The following is an 18440-nucleotide window of genomic DNA, read 5'->3' as shown; positions in this document are numbered from 1 at the left end:
TAGAATAGATAATAAAAGGCTAATCTAGTAAAGTGTACAGTCCTATGTACAGGCTATTAGGCTAATAAAGAGAGGGAGAGTGACTAGATTATAGTTTGCCTTATGTGCAGCAGTAAAGAGGCTAGGGTTAAATAGTTCTATTAGACAAAGTTAGAGGTATATATAGTGTAAAATATATAAATAGTATTATAGCTTTTTAAAAAGCTAAATGCTACTTAGTTTATGTAAAGAATAAACTAAACATTAAACACACCTTTTAAAAGTTGTTTACTATAAAAACTATATACATGTGTAAGGGACACTAAGGTAAGCTAGATAAGCTTATATAAGCTTACTAAGCAGGGCTTGCTAAGCTCCTCTAGACTTGTAGGATTTACGTCCTGTCCTCTTATTAGACAACGCATTCTTCTATGATCTCGGGTAGCCGCGCTACCTCCGCGTCCTCCGCTTGGTCTGTAAGCGAGTCCTGCTCCAACCGTACCATATTGTGGAGCATCCTGGGTGGAGTTACGCTGGTCCAACCGTAGATCGTAACACGGAGCCCTGTCCTTACAATAGCCTCTTTTAAGTTCTTTAATAAAATAGTAAAAGACTTTAAACTCTTTTTTACCTAATGTTACCTGTATATAAACTATAATAAGAGATCTTTTAGAACAGACAAAGAAATAATCTAGTAGATAAAACTCTACTTAGACAAAAACTATTGTAGTTTACCTCTTTCTGCTGTATATATATAAGAGAGCAGGGGAAACAATCTTAGAAAGATAGTAATTAGAGTAAATATATAGTGTAAAACTCTACGCGCGCCACGATGCATGCATTAATTCTGCCTGGGTTGCGTGCCCTAGGCAATATTGAATATGTAGGCACCTTCGCACCTGAAAATTACCATCGCATCGTTGTCTCCGCGCCTGATCTACAGAGAGCCTCCTTTGATCGTGAAACAGACTCCCTTCACGACGGCGCCGCCATCAAGCTCTTGCCATTGTTTAAAACCCTTAGAAGGGACCCATCTAAGCTTGCAAACCTCACTACCGCGCTCAAAAGCTACCATCAGCACTGAGCCCTTATCCATCCACCACACAATTTTAAGCAAAGAGTAATCCAACCAAAGATAGCCAACATTAGATACCCGACCGGATTCAATATTAATGATGCCCTTGGCCGGGGGCTTATAGGTATTATATACCTACCGTCGACGCATCGGTAGACTGGCCTCTGGCAAACTATGAAGAAACCTTATGCTTTTGCGGGATTTGTTGGAAAATTGAGAGAAACGGCCTAGGATGCGCCAAACATTGGAACAACATCGTTATGCGTTTAGAAGGTGAATTTCGTGATGCTACGGTGATGTATCTAAGCATCGTACAAGTCGCGCGTGCGATTAGGGGATGAATGTGAATCCTACGCTAGCCAGATTGGGTGGTTTGCGGGGTGCCAAGGTAAGCTAACCGTAGCATATACCTCGTACCTAGCACCTGCAACAGAGCTCCAATACACGAACCGACACTGAAAAGCCGTTCACATCTTCAATAACGAACACCAGCTCTTGCTGACCTTCTCGTGCATCACCGGCCGGAGCGCCTAGCGTCCTCAGCGCCAAAAACATCGCGCCACCAAGCAGTCACAAAGACAATCTTTCCACTTCCAATCCACAGGCATTCAAACGCTCTCACTACGATTTACACGATGGATGCCACTTCCGCTTTAAAGATTGTTTTCAAAGTGCGCCGCTGGTTATCCAAATCGCGACCATCCAGGCCCGATGCCAATAGCCCCAACCTCACCCAACCCACCGACACGTTTCCCTTCCTCCGTCTCCCCAGCGAGATCCGCAACATGATCTACCGCGAGCTCCTCCTCTGCACATACCCCCTCATCATGTTTTTCCGCAGCGCCTTCTGGTTTGAAAATTCTACGCGAGCCTACCCCGCCATCCTGCAAAGTAACCGCCAGATCCACGACGAAGCCGCTGCCGTGTTGTATGGTGAAAACACGTGGTTCAGCGTCGCTCCGCTGTTGGTTTTTCCGTCGTGGGGAGACGCTGCTCGCGGCCGGCGGGGTACGTATGATCTCCCTGCTAGCACGTCAGAGATGTACATATCCAGGATCCGGCGCTTTGTCTTGTTCCCGGATGGCCCACCTAATTGGATGCGCGATGGAGTTGTTGCGAGGGGGGATGTGAGGACGATGTTAAGGCGTATGGGGTTTGATCACGAGAACTTGACGCATTTTGTTGTTGGATGCTTGACGCCAAAGATGTGCGATGAAGTTGCGAGTGCGAATGAAGATTGGTTGGAAGAGGTAGATGATGAAGATATGAAGAGGAGGTATGCGTGGTACAAGTATGGAGATCCGAAGCCATCGCACTGGTTAGTTTTGAAGGAGTAGAGTAAGGCAACCATTAGTAATGTTAGTTAGAGAGCTCCATCTGGATGTAGATAGGGTTTAAGGAGTGGCAAATATCACCAATTAGGATATTAGCAGATTCAACAAGTCAAGATTGTTAGAGCTTAGAAAAAGGGGAACCTTAGTGTTAGTGCTGCTGACTAAAAGGTAAAGAATGGACATAAGGCAAGAACAAAAGGATCTGCTACAGAGACCTTAGAGAAAGGCTTTTACTAAACTAGAAGAGATAAAAGAGGAAGAGAGGGTGTTCTATCTAAAACCCTTAGTAGAAAGAAGGTTAGCGCGTGGTCTTTAAAGAGGATAACAATGACCAAAAAATCACGTGAAACAAAGAAAGAGTGAGGATATTGATTGGTCAGAATCTAAAAAAGTTTGATGAGGCACAAAGAACTTTTGTTCCTCAAGGCACCCAATAGCTGTTGGCCCTCCACACGTTCTTCCTAGATTCATACAGCGCGCTCCATCCCTTGGTTGGTGGTTGAGCTGCTCCGGAAGTCTTGGCGTAGGCAACAACATCCTTCCCACGCTAACGCTCAGAATCACCCACTATCAGTCAACTCTCGTTATAACGATGCCAAGAACGCCACAAAGCGGTCTCTGCGATGGGGTTTCCTGTGCACCGATTCTTGTTTTCTCACCAAAATATCTCTCGTTATAACGATAATCCGATATAACGATATAAAATCCTGGAAACGCCACATTGTTATAACGAGAGCTGACTGTAGTCGTGACACTGACCTTGAAACGTTCTTCTTAAATCTTTACATTTTAGAAGGACCACTTCTGTTTTCTAAATAGCTGGCATGGTGGATTTTTTGGGTATAACGTTACTCCCTGAACGACAACTCGGGCGGGGTCAAAACGGGGTCTCGGAAGAGGAGCGAGAGCCGAAGCTGGCACGGGAAACGGGCTTCACAGCGGGAGCCAGAATGGGACCCACGGAAGCTAAACTAGGCAAAGTCACATCAATGTGGGACTCTTTCCGAGAGTTCGCAAGGTAACAAGGCTGACCCGCCTGAGGCTGACTCAACAACTCTACGAATTCTTCTTGCGCAATGCGTAGTAGCGCAGTTTTACAGCACCTTCCGACCGGTCTGGGAAGCGAGAAACTACCTGATCCCAGTCCATAGACATCTTATCCTTATACGAGAGTAAGCGTTCTTCGTCCGACGCTTTCCACGGCTTATGTGTTCGTTAACGGGAGCGCATACCGTTTGTACGGAATCCCTGATTACTGCCAGCAGCATGAGGTTTGCATTCGCCGGTATCTTCCTCTTCATTCTCGTCCCCTTCGTCCACATCGTCTTCTGGGTAATCAGTGTCACTGTAGGGACTGCTCGTCCGGTCTGGGTTAGGCAGTGTCAAGCTTCCACAAACACACGGGCCTAGCGCACCACCGTCATATCAGTGACCCACTAGTATCCACGAATCCGGCGATAGCTGGGCCATGCGGATGACTTTGCCGTCTTCACCGAAGAGCTTGTGATCCAGGGCTGTCGGGTTGAGAAACAATATCGACTCGTTGCAATGGACAATTGCTGTCACAATCGACGAGCCCTTTGGCACAGGGCAGAGCGTGAGATCGGTTATCTGATAAGACATGCTGGCGCTGGGTCCATAATTGATGTTGGTTCAATCTCCAGCCTTCGTTTTCGAAGAGGATGTTCGCGGGGAGCAAGACCCAGTCGCGCTATCCATCTTGGGCCGAGACAGTTGGCGTGGCTCGGATGACATGACTTGTCGCGATGCCCTCGTTGGCATTGTGCTCGAGCCCCGTGACCTAGGAGCAGTTCGTGATGGACCGCGCCTCCTCTCCCGGGCCGGACGATCGCTGCGTTTACGTCGTCGAGGGCTCTTCTCTGAAGGGCTGCGGGACGCCTCATCGACCTGACCGACTCCGTCCTCGCGGCTCTCCCCAACTTTACCATCACTGCCTTCCCTTCTCTTCTTATACCTTTCTGAATCTGGATCCATATTTTGTTCGGCTTCTATGCCTTCGCGAGGAGAGATGGATTGTCTCGGGGAATGGAGCAGCTCCTCGACTCTTCCCCGAGAATGTGCGCCATCGTCGCCATTCTCTTCACCAAGGTTGTTTAGGGGCGGGACTGGACTTCTAGCTCTACTACTTTTGCTGTCACTGTCAAGAGGGTCAGGACTAGGCTCACTGCCGGCTCTAGAACGGGAATCTAGGCTGCTAGGGGTCGGCAGAGGGGTTGGCTTGGGTGTAGGCACATGATCAAGTATGAGGCTCTCTGCTTGTCGTACAGACGGCCTTCTCTGCTTTAGTAAACAAGGGTCTTCCAGCTCTGGTTCTGACGTAATGTCTGGCACTTCTGTTAAGGAGATCATCGTGTCACCAGATGAACGGCGCGTTTGTTTGCGTGTTGATGGCAATCTGCTTATTACCTCGACATTAAAGAGTAGTTTGTCTTCTGCTGGCGATAGTTCTTTTAAAGACGTTAGAATAGGCTCCTTAACTAGTGCTGGAACAATACTTACTATGGCAAATACTATCTATACCCTCTACAGAGAGGGCACGCATGCCAGCTTTGTTAAGATTGTTATGCTGCCTAGCATAGAATCCTTTAGTCCTAACAGCTGCGTAGTAGCCGTTCTCTTAATAGTCTAATACTTTATTGCTAGGCTTGACTTGCGTTGTGCTGTGGTGCTCTTCGGCTGCATCGCTCTCCAAAATTAAAGGAAATTCTATTGAGAATTAGTAAGTTAGCACTGCAATCTACTTATACGCTTACCTAGACTGCTTCTATCAAACAACCCGTTCAGAGCCGAGTTTGTCTTCGCAACACTTGAATCGTAGTTCGGAGGCGGCACCGAGGCCACTTACTACGTCTACACCCTTGTGTTAGGTTCTATTAGCCTGTAGCTATCAATGGGTGGGTATTACTATAATCTAGCGAACCAGAAGCGTCTGCTGCTCTAAACAGAGCAGATACTCTCAGGTTAAGAGAGCCCAATGCATTCAAATCCGGCATTGGGAAATCGTCAATATGGAGCTAGTCTCCCCCATCTTTAGAGGTGACTCCTAAACAGCTGTGCTCTGCTGTCTTAAGTGTAGCCATTAATTTAGCCTTAGATTTTGGCTTAGGCTTAGGCACCAGAGAAACGTATGGAACAATTTTCAGAGGAAACGAAGGGGCTAGTAAAGAGGTGCTGCAAGAGGAGGCCATTTCAGTGTGGCAATCTGCTTCTCTGGCTGTGAGGAGTTTAAAAGAAGTAGCTCCCTCTCTAGACTAAGTGCGACTTTATATGTCGTAGTCAATACCGCCGCCGAGAATGAGGATCGTGAAGGGCCTGCATAAATGCCGCATCCATTGAAGAAAGGGGAGCAGCAGGCGGTGCAAGGGCGCTGTCTACAAAGGGGACGCATAAACTCGAAGCCGATCAGCATCAGCGTCTCCGAAACGGCCGCGTATCGCCCTCCCAAGCGGCGTAGGTGGCCCCATCGTATTAAGAGTCGGCCTAGCTCATCTGACGATTGGCTAGTAAATGGTCGTTACAACCTGGTCATGCGCGCCTTTTAGCTGTCCAAGGATCCATGTCACCTCGAATGAAGCCACCGATCACCAGCTTCTTCTTCAATCGTCAACTACCCTCCTTACGTAGGGCGGGTCCGCGCTGGATAACGCATGAATGCGTAATTCTCGCCGGAGGGCCCCTGTGCCGTCTTGTTATTGGACTTCAGGGCTTCGTTCGCCTCCCGTAGCACACCCGAGGCCATCTCCGAGCTGTCAGCTGCCAGCTTCCAGATATCAGACCCCTGCCGGTTGCATTGCCATGTTACAGCAACGTCGTATGCCTCATGCGAGGCGGAGCATCCTGCTGGAACCATAGCGTTAACGTAGACGCCAGGACGGCCCAAATTAATGTGTCATGCAGGTGAATGACTACATCGCCGCCTGAAGGATTGGTCCAGCGTATTCAACCAGAGGAGCGGGGCGCAATATAGGCGTATCAGAGCTGAGATAATGGCGTGAGAGCTACGTATTCGTCCGCTCGAAACAGGAATAGGAAAGGGCGCAGTAAATGCCATCAGCGAGTCCGGGAGAGAGGGGGTTACAGGACCGCACATGCCGGTATGGCTATGCCACAGGTAGCGAGGTCCGCCCTTCAACCGCAGCTGCTACTAACGTGAGGTGAGCGAACATCCTGCGAGAGAAGAGGGAGAGCTTGCGATGGAGAAAGGCGAGAGGCGAGAGTGCGCGACAGCACGAGAATGGAAAGTGGGTGGGCCGCCAAACGCGTGCGAATGCAAGCTCAGAATCAGCTCTAGCAGCTGCAATCGCCGGGGCACGAGAAGCTGGACGGCGCAGCCAGGATAGGGGGAAATAACAGGGTCGAGGGGAGGCAGAGCGGTGATGGGCGGCGGCGGTAGATTTGAAAAATGCCTCATAAAGGATGCGCCGAGACCCAATGAGAGCAGTTGGAGTAGGCGAGGAGAGTGCGGACGGAGGGGTGAGAGTAGAGAGAAAAGGATGAGGGGAGAGAGGGAAAATAACAGCAAAGAGAGCTTTTTATAGTGGACGTCAAGGTTAATTGCTGGTTCAGACGTTAGCGCGAAAACTGTAAGCAAGGCCTAGATTGCCTAAATAGAGTGCCTCCCTTTCCTAATGCAGGCTTGCTGTTAGATTGTTTACTAAAGTTAATTTAGGTCTTAAGCTAAAAAAAAACTGCTAAAGATAGTGCTTATAATAGTTATAATTACTAAGTAATAGTCCTCTAAGCACTATAACCTAAAAATTAGTAAAAAGAACTAAGAAGCACTTTAAAAACCCCCTAAATAGCTATAAATAGCTTTAAAATAACTTACTTAATAGTAGTCTTTACTACCTTTATAGCAGCTATTACACTTTAAAAGGTTATTAGTGCACTTAAGCTTTAATAAGCTTTAATAAATGTAGGTATTATAAATCTAGATGTTATAATTCTTTTTAATAAAAAAATTGTATAGTAAAATTATACTTAGCTTATGTAACAGCACAGGCAAGACAATAGGTCTGAATGCGGTGGGAATCCACTCAGAGGCATATGGGAGTGCGTGGGGACTCGGAACCTGGGAATGCTATTAACACCTATAGGCCTTGTACAAAAGAATATTAGAAAACTACTAAGCTAGCTAAGAGAAAAGGTGCGACTAAATACTTAGGTAAATAGGGGTAACTGCAGGGGACAGGGTTGAGTTATAGTTGGGGCCGATACAGGGACCCTTCAGATAGGATCTGAGCGACCTGAGATAGAACAATTTGTGAGAATTGTTACAGCTTATACACTATAATCCTGCTTATAATCTTATTAAGGTAAGTTAGGCAAAGATTAATAATAACTAAAGCTTTATTTATAGCTAAAGTAATTCTATCTAACTACTTACTAGCTAAGAAATATATTATTAGTAGTAAAAAGTATAAAATAAAGCTTAAGAGGCTTAAAAAAGCCTAGATTAAAATAATAAAAAATAAAAAAGCTTAAAAATTAAATAAAAAATAGCTAGTAAAAGTAGCTAGCTAAAGAAAAGTTTAAAAGTAGTTAAAATAAAGACTCTCTAGAACAGATAGAGGGTAGTATAGAGTCCTCTAGCCTAAAGGAGCCCTAGAACACTCTAGAAACCTCTAGAAAAGCCTAAAAGTTTCTATTAAAAATTTCTTTAGAATACATACTAAAAGCATAAAGTAAAGTGTAAGTGTAATAAAAAATTTAGCTTAGTAAAATTTATTTAACTTTTTAGATTAAATTTAAAGTAATATAAAATTACATAACTTTTAAACTTTAAAAAAGAGCTTAAATTTAGGCATAAAGTTACACTTTAAAAAGAGATAAAGTGTTAGTTAACCTAGGTTCAATTAAACAAACGTACGCCTAAGAGGCGTACTAAGAGGTAAGTAGGCAAAGATCTTCTTGTTATTAACTACTACTCTTTCTTTTTATACAATAAAAAAAGTTCTTAAGTACACATAGCCCTTAACACATAGGCTAGATAGCTAATGTTTTAGGTAACCTAATTTAGCTATACATGTGTACAGACATAGCTATACTTATGTATAAACACTAGCAACTTTTTACTTTTATAAAGTTACTTACTTATTTATATGTTAATTTTACTTTTTGTCCAAATGGCAGTATTTGGATACGCGGTTAGGCGTCACGTGACATAGTCTTGTGTCACAGTTGTACGCACAGACAGATAAATACCCTTTCCTTCGCACAGACTTAGAACAAGAAGAATCAACACCAGTTACCTGCAAACCCCCCCCCCCGCGCGATGTGTCCACTGTGCAAACCTCTTTGCCTTGCATAGCTAGCATAGAGTCTATTTAACACTAATTAGTAGTTTAAATACTATAAGATAGAAAGCTCTTCTTATACCTTTCTATTTAAAAGATTATATATAAAAGAAATTCTTTTCCTTACTAATTTAACTATAAATTAGTAAGAGTAAAGATAGAGTCTAATTTATATATAAGTAGCTATAAATCTTTATTTAGTTACTTAACTAAGAGCAGAAAACCTGTCTATATAATACTATTTAAAGGTACTGTATAAATAGTAGTGCTTGTTTAACGCTAGGAGGTCTGTTTTATCTTTTTGCACAAGGCTGTTTAGAGGCAGCGTATAACAAGAAGTAAGACAGCGCGCGACAACGCATAACTAACTACTATAGAGCAATAAGCAACGCCAGCTCTATCTATAACTAGCTAGCATAATGTATTAACGTATAACTAATATATACTTTTTGTAGGCATCTTAGCAAAGACTCTAGCAAAGTAGATAAATATTAAAAATTAAGTAGATAAAATTAAACTATTAAATAACACACCTAAGAATAAGCTTAATTTATACACAGCTAACTTAATTATAGAACTCTGCGTGTTAAGCATAATAGATGTATAAACTTTTAAAAACTTCTAAAATAACTTTATAAAGTAAAAGCTTATACACTTTAAAAATTTTAGCTAATTATTTTTATAAAAACTTATTACTACTTTATAGAATAAAGGCATTAGCTTTAAAAAGGACAAAATAAAAGCTATTACACTATATAGACTTATAAAGAAAGAACATGCTTTTACTATTTTATTAGACTACTGTACTAAACTATTACTACTAGCGCTAGTTCTAACGCTATAGAGGATATCTCTATATAAATTACCTGCAGACCTAATACTTTCTTTATAATTAGTATAACTACCTTGTAATAGCTTACTGTACAAGAGCACAACTAGGCAGCTACATATTCCTGTAGCTACAGCTCTGCATAAGATTCCCTAAAGCTTGTACCTACTACATATAATTTAATTACTATACAATCTATACTAACTTTTACTTACATAAGATATTATAGCAAAGAACCTTACGCCTAAGAAGGTTATATAATTCTAGAAAGCATAAAGAAAGAAGAATAACTATATAAGGCAACTATATAATATTTTAGCTAATAAGGCTATAGTATTTATTAAGCTCTACTAACACCTTACTATTTATAAGGCCTTATACACAAGCATCTTCCCTAATATTCTTAAAGGCTATGCACACATGTTCTACCTTTATAATATTAGCCTTAGGAAGATGTAGAGGGTCTTATATAAACAGCTTAGTAATTACTTTAATACTAACATAAATTATAACTAGTATTAAATAGATTAAATAATAATAAGCTTTATATAAATTAAGTAAAAAAACTTTATAAAAACTTTATATAAAGCTTTTAAAGCTATAATTAATAAACTTACTTTTATATAAAAAGCTCTTAGTCTATAATTCTAAGGTAAGATACTGCTTTACACTACTATTATATAAATATGCTAAAGATAACTTAAGCTTAAATAAGCTATGTTTTTAATTAAGCTTATATATAAGGCACTATATAGTAACCTCTGTTTAGCACTTTAGGTTATAATTAATTAGTAGAATAACACGTTCCTAAATAAATTAAAAAACATGTACTACACTAATAAAAGATATAACTTATCTTATATATGTAGTTTTTAATAATGTAGAAAAAGTCTAAAGGGATTTAAATTACACTTCTTTATATAATTAAAGCAATACTTTATTTACTATAAGAAAAAATATTAGTTAATAAATTATCTTTTTATAAATTAGTTTTATATAAAACACTAGTACATCTTCTTATATAAAGAATTCTATAATAAGACACTAACATGTAAAGAGGTAAGCATGTATATTTAGAAATTTAAAGGTAAACTAAAGTAAAAGGAAAAGAAGTTATATAACAACAACTTAGATAAAAAAAAAAGTAAAAAGATTATTAACTACCTTACCTCTACTGCATTTCTCTACTGTGCGACAGCAGAGGACATATACAGCCTAGAACCTAAAGGATACGCAGAACAGTTTATTCTTAAAGATTAATATTATATAGTATACTAAGGTAAACTATAGGATACTAGCGCTATAAGAATTTCTACTATAAGAAAGTTATAACTTAAAGTATACCTATAAAAATTTTTTTATATAAAAGTAGACTAGACACTAAATAAAAAGAGTATTAGCTTTAAAAAACAAGAATTAATAGAATTAATTAGTACTATAAAATTACTAATTTAGTTAGTAGTGTTATATATTACATACTAGATACACTAACACTCTTCGTACTATCTCTTGCTAACATAGACTAGATAAATGCGTACTTTAACAACATATAAAATGTAATTATATAAAGTAATAAAATTAAAGTTTTAGTTATACATAAATAAAGTTACTTATTTTTTAATATATAAAAGAAGAAATTAATGTCTTTTTTTATAAAACATAAACTCTAATAACTACATAAAAGGTTTAGCTATCCCTATATAAAACAGCTTTACATAATGCTTAAAAACACTAGACACAACGCTAATTCTTTTATACTTAAAAAAATTAAGAAGTTTTACTATATATGTTAGCTACATAACTTAGCACTATAAAAATTTAAGTTTATAATTAAAGATAATTTATACTTTAATTATAAAATAGTAATTAACATTATATAAATTAGTAACTAAGATGTACTATATGTAATTAACATAGATATATTATTCTAAGCAGCAACCTTCTTAAAATTAATGTCTGCACAAGATACCTAGAACGCGCTCTGCAAGTGTTAGATTAACACATATTAAGGCCTACTTAATTATATTATACATAACTCTAGTATAAACTTTGCATCTAAAGATTTCTAGAATTATGTAAAGATTATAGGAGCAACATGTTAACAAATGCTAGTAAAAGCCTATTAGGCTATAGGGAAGATTAAGCGCGCGCACGCACTACTGCAACATGCATATAACATCCTCTATGCAGAATTAGATAATTATACAAATAATAAATTAGTGTTATAGATAGCTGTTAAAGCCCTAAATAATATAGTAAAACTAAATAGTTTTATACCTACATTACTTATATTTAGAACATACCTAAGAATTAACATAGATTCTGCACTATCCTCTAACATTGCTATGCAGGCTAACGCTGTATAAAAGGCAATAAAGATGCTTTAAAGTAAAAGGGTAAAAGTTAATATTAATAATATAATTAACACCTAAAATAGCTTAATATTATATAAAGTCCTAAATCTCTTACTTAGTTTTAAGGTAAAAACATAGTAAAAGAAAAAGGGATAGATAAAACTGCACATAGTAAAGGGAATTAAGGCCCTAGACATTATTATTAAGATAGAGAATAGTCTAGTAAGACTCTACTGCACACAAGTTATACTATATTATTGTATAAAAGATAAAGATAAACCTGCATAAGAACTGCTAGATCTAGACAAACTAGCTCTAGTACAAAGGGATCTTTTATAAGCATAAAAAAAAGGTTGTCTATATAAGCAACTAACTCTAATTAATAAACTACATAAAACAGCCTCTTAAGTAGTATTAGATTTATTGTACAAACTAGAACTACAACTAGCTAAGAGAGGCTATAGAAAACTATGTAAGAATCTTATATAAGACATAATATTTCTAACCTAGAAAAAAAAAATAACTACGCTTTAGTAATTAAGCTTTATATAGACAGTATAATTATAACACCTAAAAAACTATTTAAAGAATTAGACTATATAGAAATAAAAAGCCTAATTATAAGCAGCATGTTTAAAGTACTTTTATATAATTTATTAGTTTATAAGGGACAGATCTTTAACTTTTATCTTATATATAAAGTTAAAAAGAAATTAACATAGCTATATAAAAAATTAAGACTAGTATTTACAAAATATTTTAATAAGAAAAAGAAGAAGATCCTTACACAGTCTTCTATAATTTAGAAAATAAGTTAGAGGTTAATTCAAGCTATTAGCCTATTACTAATAGCTTTATACAGTATGCACTATAAGCTATGTAATATTACTTAAGTGTATGTATAGTTAATAAATAAACTTATACAAACGTTGTTTACACAACTACTAAAAGAACTCTAAAAGAGCTTTCCTCTACGCATAATATTTAGAGTTGTATAACTACTATATAGCGCAGTAGAATCTAGCTTGTATTAGTTTAAAACATACTACAACTACTATAAAAATAAACTTTATATAAAAACTTCTTTATATAATCTATGTCTGTACGCAGCAGCAGCGTCGCGGCCTGGATACGAGCGATCGCGCACGAGCAGGATCACGTATCTATGTCACATAATGCTTGTGCGCGAACCTCTGTGCGCAAACATCTAGATATCCCCCTCTTCCTCTATATAAAAAAAAGACAAGAGTAATAGAACTAAAAACATGTTACTCTTACTTTACTTACTTTATACACTATGCACACTATACACTACTCTTACTCTTGCTACTTAAGTGCTTATACTATAAGCAGCTAGCTATTAGAGCTTATTTAACACTAATTAGTAGTTAATTTAATTAACTATAAATTAGTAAAAGTAATAATAAAATACTTATACTTTATAAAGTACTTTATTTTATTACTTATTTTTTAAAAAAAGTAATAGCAAAGTACTTACACTTTATAAAGTACTTTATTTAGTTACTTATTTTTTAGAATAGTAGATTAATCTTTTACATTATACAGCAAGCTCTGCTACTATATAAAGTAAAGAGAAAATAGTATAAAATGCACACTAAAGCTACTAAAGCTGCATAACCTAGTAGCTAAATAATAGCACATTAATCCTTTACATTATACAGTAAGCTCTGCTACTATATAAAGTAAAAAGGAGATAGTGTAAGGCGCATACTAAAGCTATTAAAGCTGTACAACCTAGCAGCTAGATAATAGTAGTACCTATGTAATTTACTAGAAAAGTAATTAACTATACTATTATAATAAAATTTTATTAGCAACTAACAACTTTATGTAATAATAGAAAAAATAAGAAATAATTCTTATTATATAAATAACTTATAAAAGACATAAAGATATTAAAAGTAACACTACAGAATAAAACTAGCCTAAAGTACTAAAATAATAAGATTAACATGTTAAAGGCTTTAATAAGCTTATAAACTTAATTATACATAAGTTATATAATTACTAATTTATGCATAATAACTTAAAAAAGCGCTACTTTTCTAAGTGCATATATAAAAAATTTTAAAAAATAAACACTATAAGACTTTTTAGCACTTAGCTATATATTTAAAAGAGAGCTTATATAAGTGCTAAAGAATAAAAGAATTACACTATAGCTAGGCACTAAAGGTACTAAGGCCTAGAAGCTATATAATATAGTATAAAGAAAAGTAATTGCACTAGAAAAGCTTTATACATAACCTTTATTACTATATAAAGCTCTGCATAGAAGCAGACTAAACATAATACTACTATTAACACTAAATATACTAGCATTACCTACTTTTACACTTTAGCTAGCACTACACTAATTACTGTATAAACAATACATGCTACCCTACCTAACGCTTGCTCCACACCCTTAATTGTACACACTACTGCCTGCAGTAGTGTATGCACTACTAATACTACCTGCATAATCTATACTACATTACAACCTATACAAACTTCTACTCTAAAGGGAAACTGCTAAAAAAAAACTTTTAGTAGATAAGATTATATAATTTTAAAAAGCATAAAAAAAATAATAACTATATAAGTTAACTATATAACATTTTTATAGATAAAATAAAAATCTTTATTAATCTATATTAACAGCTAAATATTTAGGAAACTTAGTATATAGACATCTTTCTAGATATCTTAGAAGGTTAGGTAAATATGCACTATATACATAACATAGGCCCTTGTCCGTACGCAGCAGCAGCGTCGCGGCCTGGATACGAGCAATCACGCACGAGCAGGATCACGTATCTATGTCACATGATGCTTGTGCGCGAACCTCTGTGCGCGAACATCTAGATATCCCCCTTTTCCTCTGTACAGAGGAAAAACAAGAAGCAATTAACACTAGTTACCTAACACCTCTATGCAATGTTTACACTATGCAAACCTCTCTATCTTGTACGCATTTGCTAACACTAAGTGCTAGCTAGTAGAAAGTCTATTTAACACTAATTAGTAGTTTAAATACTATAAAAAAGAAAGCTTTTTTTATACCTTTTTATTTAAAAGTTTATGTATAAAAAGAATCCTTTTCTTTACTACTTTAACTATAAATTAGTAAAAGTAAAGATAGAGTCTAATTTATATATAAGTAGCTATAAATCTTTATTTAGTTACTTAAGTAAAAGTAAGAAACTTGTCTATACAATACTATTTAAAGGTATTATATAAATAGTAGTGCTTGTTTAACACTAGAAGGTTTGTTTTATCTTTTTACACAAGGCTGTTTAGAGGCAGCGTACAATAAAAAGTAAGACAGTGCGCAATAACACATAATTAACTACTATAAAGTAATAAGCAACGCTAGCTCTATCTATAACTAGCTAACATAACATATTAATGTATAACTAATATATACTTTTTATAGGCATTTTAGTAAAGACTTTAGTAAAGCAGATAAATATTAAAAATTAAGTAAATAAAATTAAATTATTAAATAACACACTTAAAAAGAAGCTTAATTTATATATAGCTAACTTAATTATAAAACTTTATACATTAAGTGTAATAGATATATGTACACTTAAAAACTTTTAAAATAACTTTATAAAGTAAAAGCTTATATACTTTAGAGATCTTAGCTAACTATTTCTATAAAAACTAATTACTACTTTATAAAATAAGAGCATTAGCTTTAAAAAGAACATAATAAAGGCTACTACACTATATAGACTTATAAAAAAACACATGTTTACTATCTTACTAAAGCATTATATAAAACTATTACTACTATTACTAGTCTTAACATAATAAAGAATATCTTTATATAAATTACTTATAGACCTAATACTTTCTTTATAATTAGTATAACTACTTTATAATAGCTTACTATATAAAAGTATAACTAGGCAGCTACATGTTCCTATAGCTACAGCTCTACATAAGATTTCTTAAAGCTTGTACCTACTGCATATAATTTAATTACTATACAATCTATACTAACTTCTACTTATATAAGATATTACAGTAGAGAACCTTACACCTAAGAAGGTTATATAATTCTAAAAAGTATAAAAAAAAATAACTATATAAGGCAACTATATAATATTCTAGCTAATAAGGCTATAGTATTTATTAAGCTTTACTAATGCCTTACTATTTCTAAAGCATTATATATAAGCATTTTTCCTAATATTTTTAAAAAGCGCGCACATATGTTCTACCTTTATAATATTAGTCTAAAATAATTATAAAAGTTACTATATAAGCAGCTTAGTAATTACTTTAATACTAATATAAACTATAACTAGTATTAGATAAATTAAATAATAATAAGCTTTATATAAAGTAAGTAAAAAAACTTTATAAAAACTTTATATAAAGCTTTTAAAGCTATAATTAATAAACTTACTCTTATATAAAAAGCTTTTAGTCTATAATTTTAAAGCAAGATACTGCTTTATACTACTATTATATAAGTATGCTAAGGGCAACTTAAACTTAAATAAGTAATGTTTTTAATTAAGCTTATATATAAAGCACTATACAGTAACCTTTATTTAGCACTTTAGGTTATAATTAATTAATAAAATAATACATTTATAAATAAATTCTAAAATGTGTACTACACTAATAAGCAATATAGCTTACTATGTATATATAGCTATTAACAATATAGAAGAAGCCTAAGAGGATATAAAGAATTATTTAAACTATAGTCCTTTATATAATTAAAGTAATGCTTTATTTATTATAAAAAAAATGTTAGTTAATAAATTATTCTTACATAAATTAATTTTATGCAAAACGCTAATATATCTCTTTATATAAAAAATTCTATAACAAGACACTAACATATAAAAAAGTAAATATATACATTTAAAAGTTTAAAAGTAAACTAAAGTAAAAAAAAAAAGTTACATAATAATAATAACTTAAATAATAAAAAAAGTAAGAAGATTATTAACTACTTTACTAATACTACATTTCTTTACTATGTAACTGTAAAGGACATCTACAGCCTAGAACCTAAAGGATATGTAGAACAGTTTATTCTTAAAAATTAATACTATATATGTTAAATAGGCTCTGACAGCTAGCTGCTTATAGTATAAGCACTTAAGTAGCAAGAGTAAGAGTAGTGTACAGTGTGCACAGCGTATAAGGTAGGTAAGGTAAGGGCAACATATTTCTAGTTCTATTGCTCTTATCTTTCCTTTATACAGAGGAAAAGGGGGATATCTAAATGTTCGCGTACAGAGGTTCGCGCACAAGCATTATGTAACATAGATATGTGATCCTGCTTATGCGCAATTGTTTGTATCTAGGCTGCGACGCTGCTGCTGCGTACAGACACTAGCAACTTTTCTTTTTGTCTAAAAAGTTGCCTTCTGTACGTGTTACCTCCCTTCTGTCTATGTAGGTCTATCTAATTACATTCTGCCTTTACTCTACTCTATTTATTAGGACTTGCCTTAGTAATGCTGTGCGTTAGAATAGGCTAGTTATGCTATGTAAATAGCTTTTTTTTTCTTTATTCTTTACTTTTTAAGCTTTACTATATAATCCCCTAGCTCTTTTCTTTTTTTATATAGTGCTAACAGTAACAGATCCTTATAATAAAAAAAATAAGTGTGTATAATATAAAAAAAAACAAAATAAAGGAAAATAAGCCTTATATAAAGGCGTTGTTAGTCTAGTTAGTCTAAGGCATCTTTGCGCACAGGATCTAGCTAGTCTACAGATGCTTCTATCTAGACAGAGAGGCAGTTAGTTAGGACTAATAATTAAAAAGCCTAGTTTAGTGTTTTCTTTATACATGCATTTACTAAGTTGTTTTTACTATTAATCTACTTTATTTTAGCAATTTCCCTCTTCTTATATAATTTATAGAGTAACATAATGTTAATTATAAGTTACTTTTTACTAGTAGTGCCTAGCTTAATAAAGTAATTATACAGAAACTTTAAATTTATGTAGATTACTACTAGAATTAGTAGTAGTTTAAGTGTTTATATAATTTACTATAGAGTTATACTAAGTGTAATTATATTATTAAACTTTCTAACTATTCTATATAGTTTACTAGTAAGAACACTCTTAGTTACTCTTTTACACTTAGTAGAATTTTAGTGTATAATGTTGCCTAGTATTTTAAAGTAGTTACTTTACTTTATATAGTTTTTATTACTTAATATAATTAAGAATTCTAGCTATAAGCTAAAGTTCTTATTGTTAGTAAATAATCTATTTATAAAAATAAACAGCTTTACATAATTAAGCTATAATAGTAAAAAGGTAAGACTATGCTTACTATTATCTATCTACTATTAGATTTATGCGTTAAGTGTGTTAATGTTGTTATGCAAAGAGTCTGTAGTTTATGCAGTAATAAATAGGTTAAATGCTGCCTTTAGTTAACACATAGATGTAATGTATGCCCCTCTTGCACATTACTTAACATATTGTTGTGCAGCATCCTTATTCTCTAAGTTAATTATATAAAGGTAGCTTACTTATCTCTTCTAAGTAAGAACTACT

General features: G+C 35.0%; 2 protein-coding genes across 2 annotated transcripts; one reads left to right on the top strand and one right to left on the bottom strand.

The window, feature by feature from the left end:
• The first annotated feature begins 1509 nt into the window (after positions 1 to 1509).
• Positions 1510 to 2502, top strand: BDR25DRAFT_11861 (uncharacterized protein). Its single transcript, XM_033683672.1, has 2 exons — positions 1510 to 2407; positions 2477 to 2502. The coding sequence occupies exon 1, from the start codon at positions 1690 to 1692 to the stop codon at positions 2389 to 2391; it is 702 nt and encodes a 233-aa protein (XP_033549686.1). The 5' UTR covers positions 1510 to 1689; the 3' UTR covers positions 2392 to 2407; positions 2477 to 2502.
• Positions 2503 to 2809: 307 nt separating this feature from the next.
• BDR25DRAFT_353166 (uncharacterized protein) lies at positions 2810 to 7455 on the bottom strand (the record flags this gene model as incomplete). The annotated part of the gene is made up of 23 exons (XM_033695127.1): positions 2810 to 2935; positions 2968 to 3142; positions 3191 to 3319; positions 3374 to 3434; positions 3492 to 3581; positions 3621 to 3775; positions 3836 to 3947; positions 3976 to 4099; positions 4142 to 4189; positions 4236 to 4276; positions 4302 to 4856; positions 4909 to 4975; positions 5060 to 5115; positions 5163 to 5249; positions 5330 to 5423; positions 5526 to 5623; positions 5662 to 5909; positions 5973 to 6003; positions 6055 to 6249; positions 6316 to 6509; positions 6559 to 6596; positions 6635 to 6966; positions 7446 to 7455. The coding sequence occupies 23 exons, from the start codon at positions 7453 to 7455 to the stop codon at positions 2810 to 2812; spliced, it is 3066 nt and encodes a 1021-aa protein (XP_033549685.1).
• Positions 7456 to 18440: the final 10985 nt, after the last annotated feature.

Source organism: Lindgomyces ingoldianus, assembly GCF_010093535.1.
Source record: "Lindgomyces ingoldianus strain ATCC 200398 unplaced genomic scaffold BDR25scaffold_10, whole genome shotgun sequence".
In the NCBI taxonomy this organism is placed as follows: Eukaryota; Fungi; Ascomycota; class Dothideomycetes; order Pleosporales; family Lindgomycetaceae; genus Lindgomyces; species Lindgomyces ingoldianus.
The sequence above is the reverse complement of the archived record's forward strand: the minus strand, read 5'-3'. Positions and strand labels throughout refer to the sequence as shown.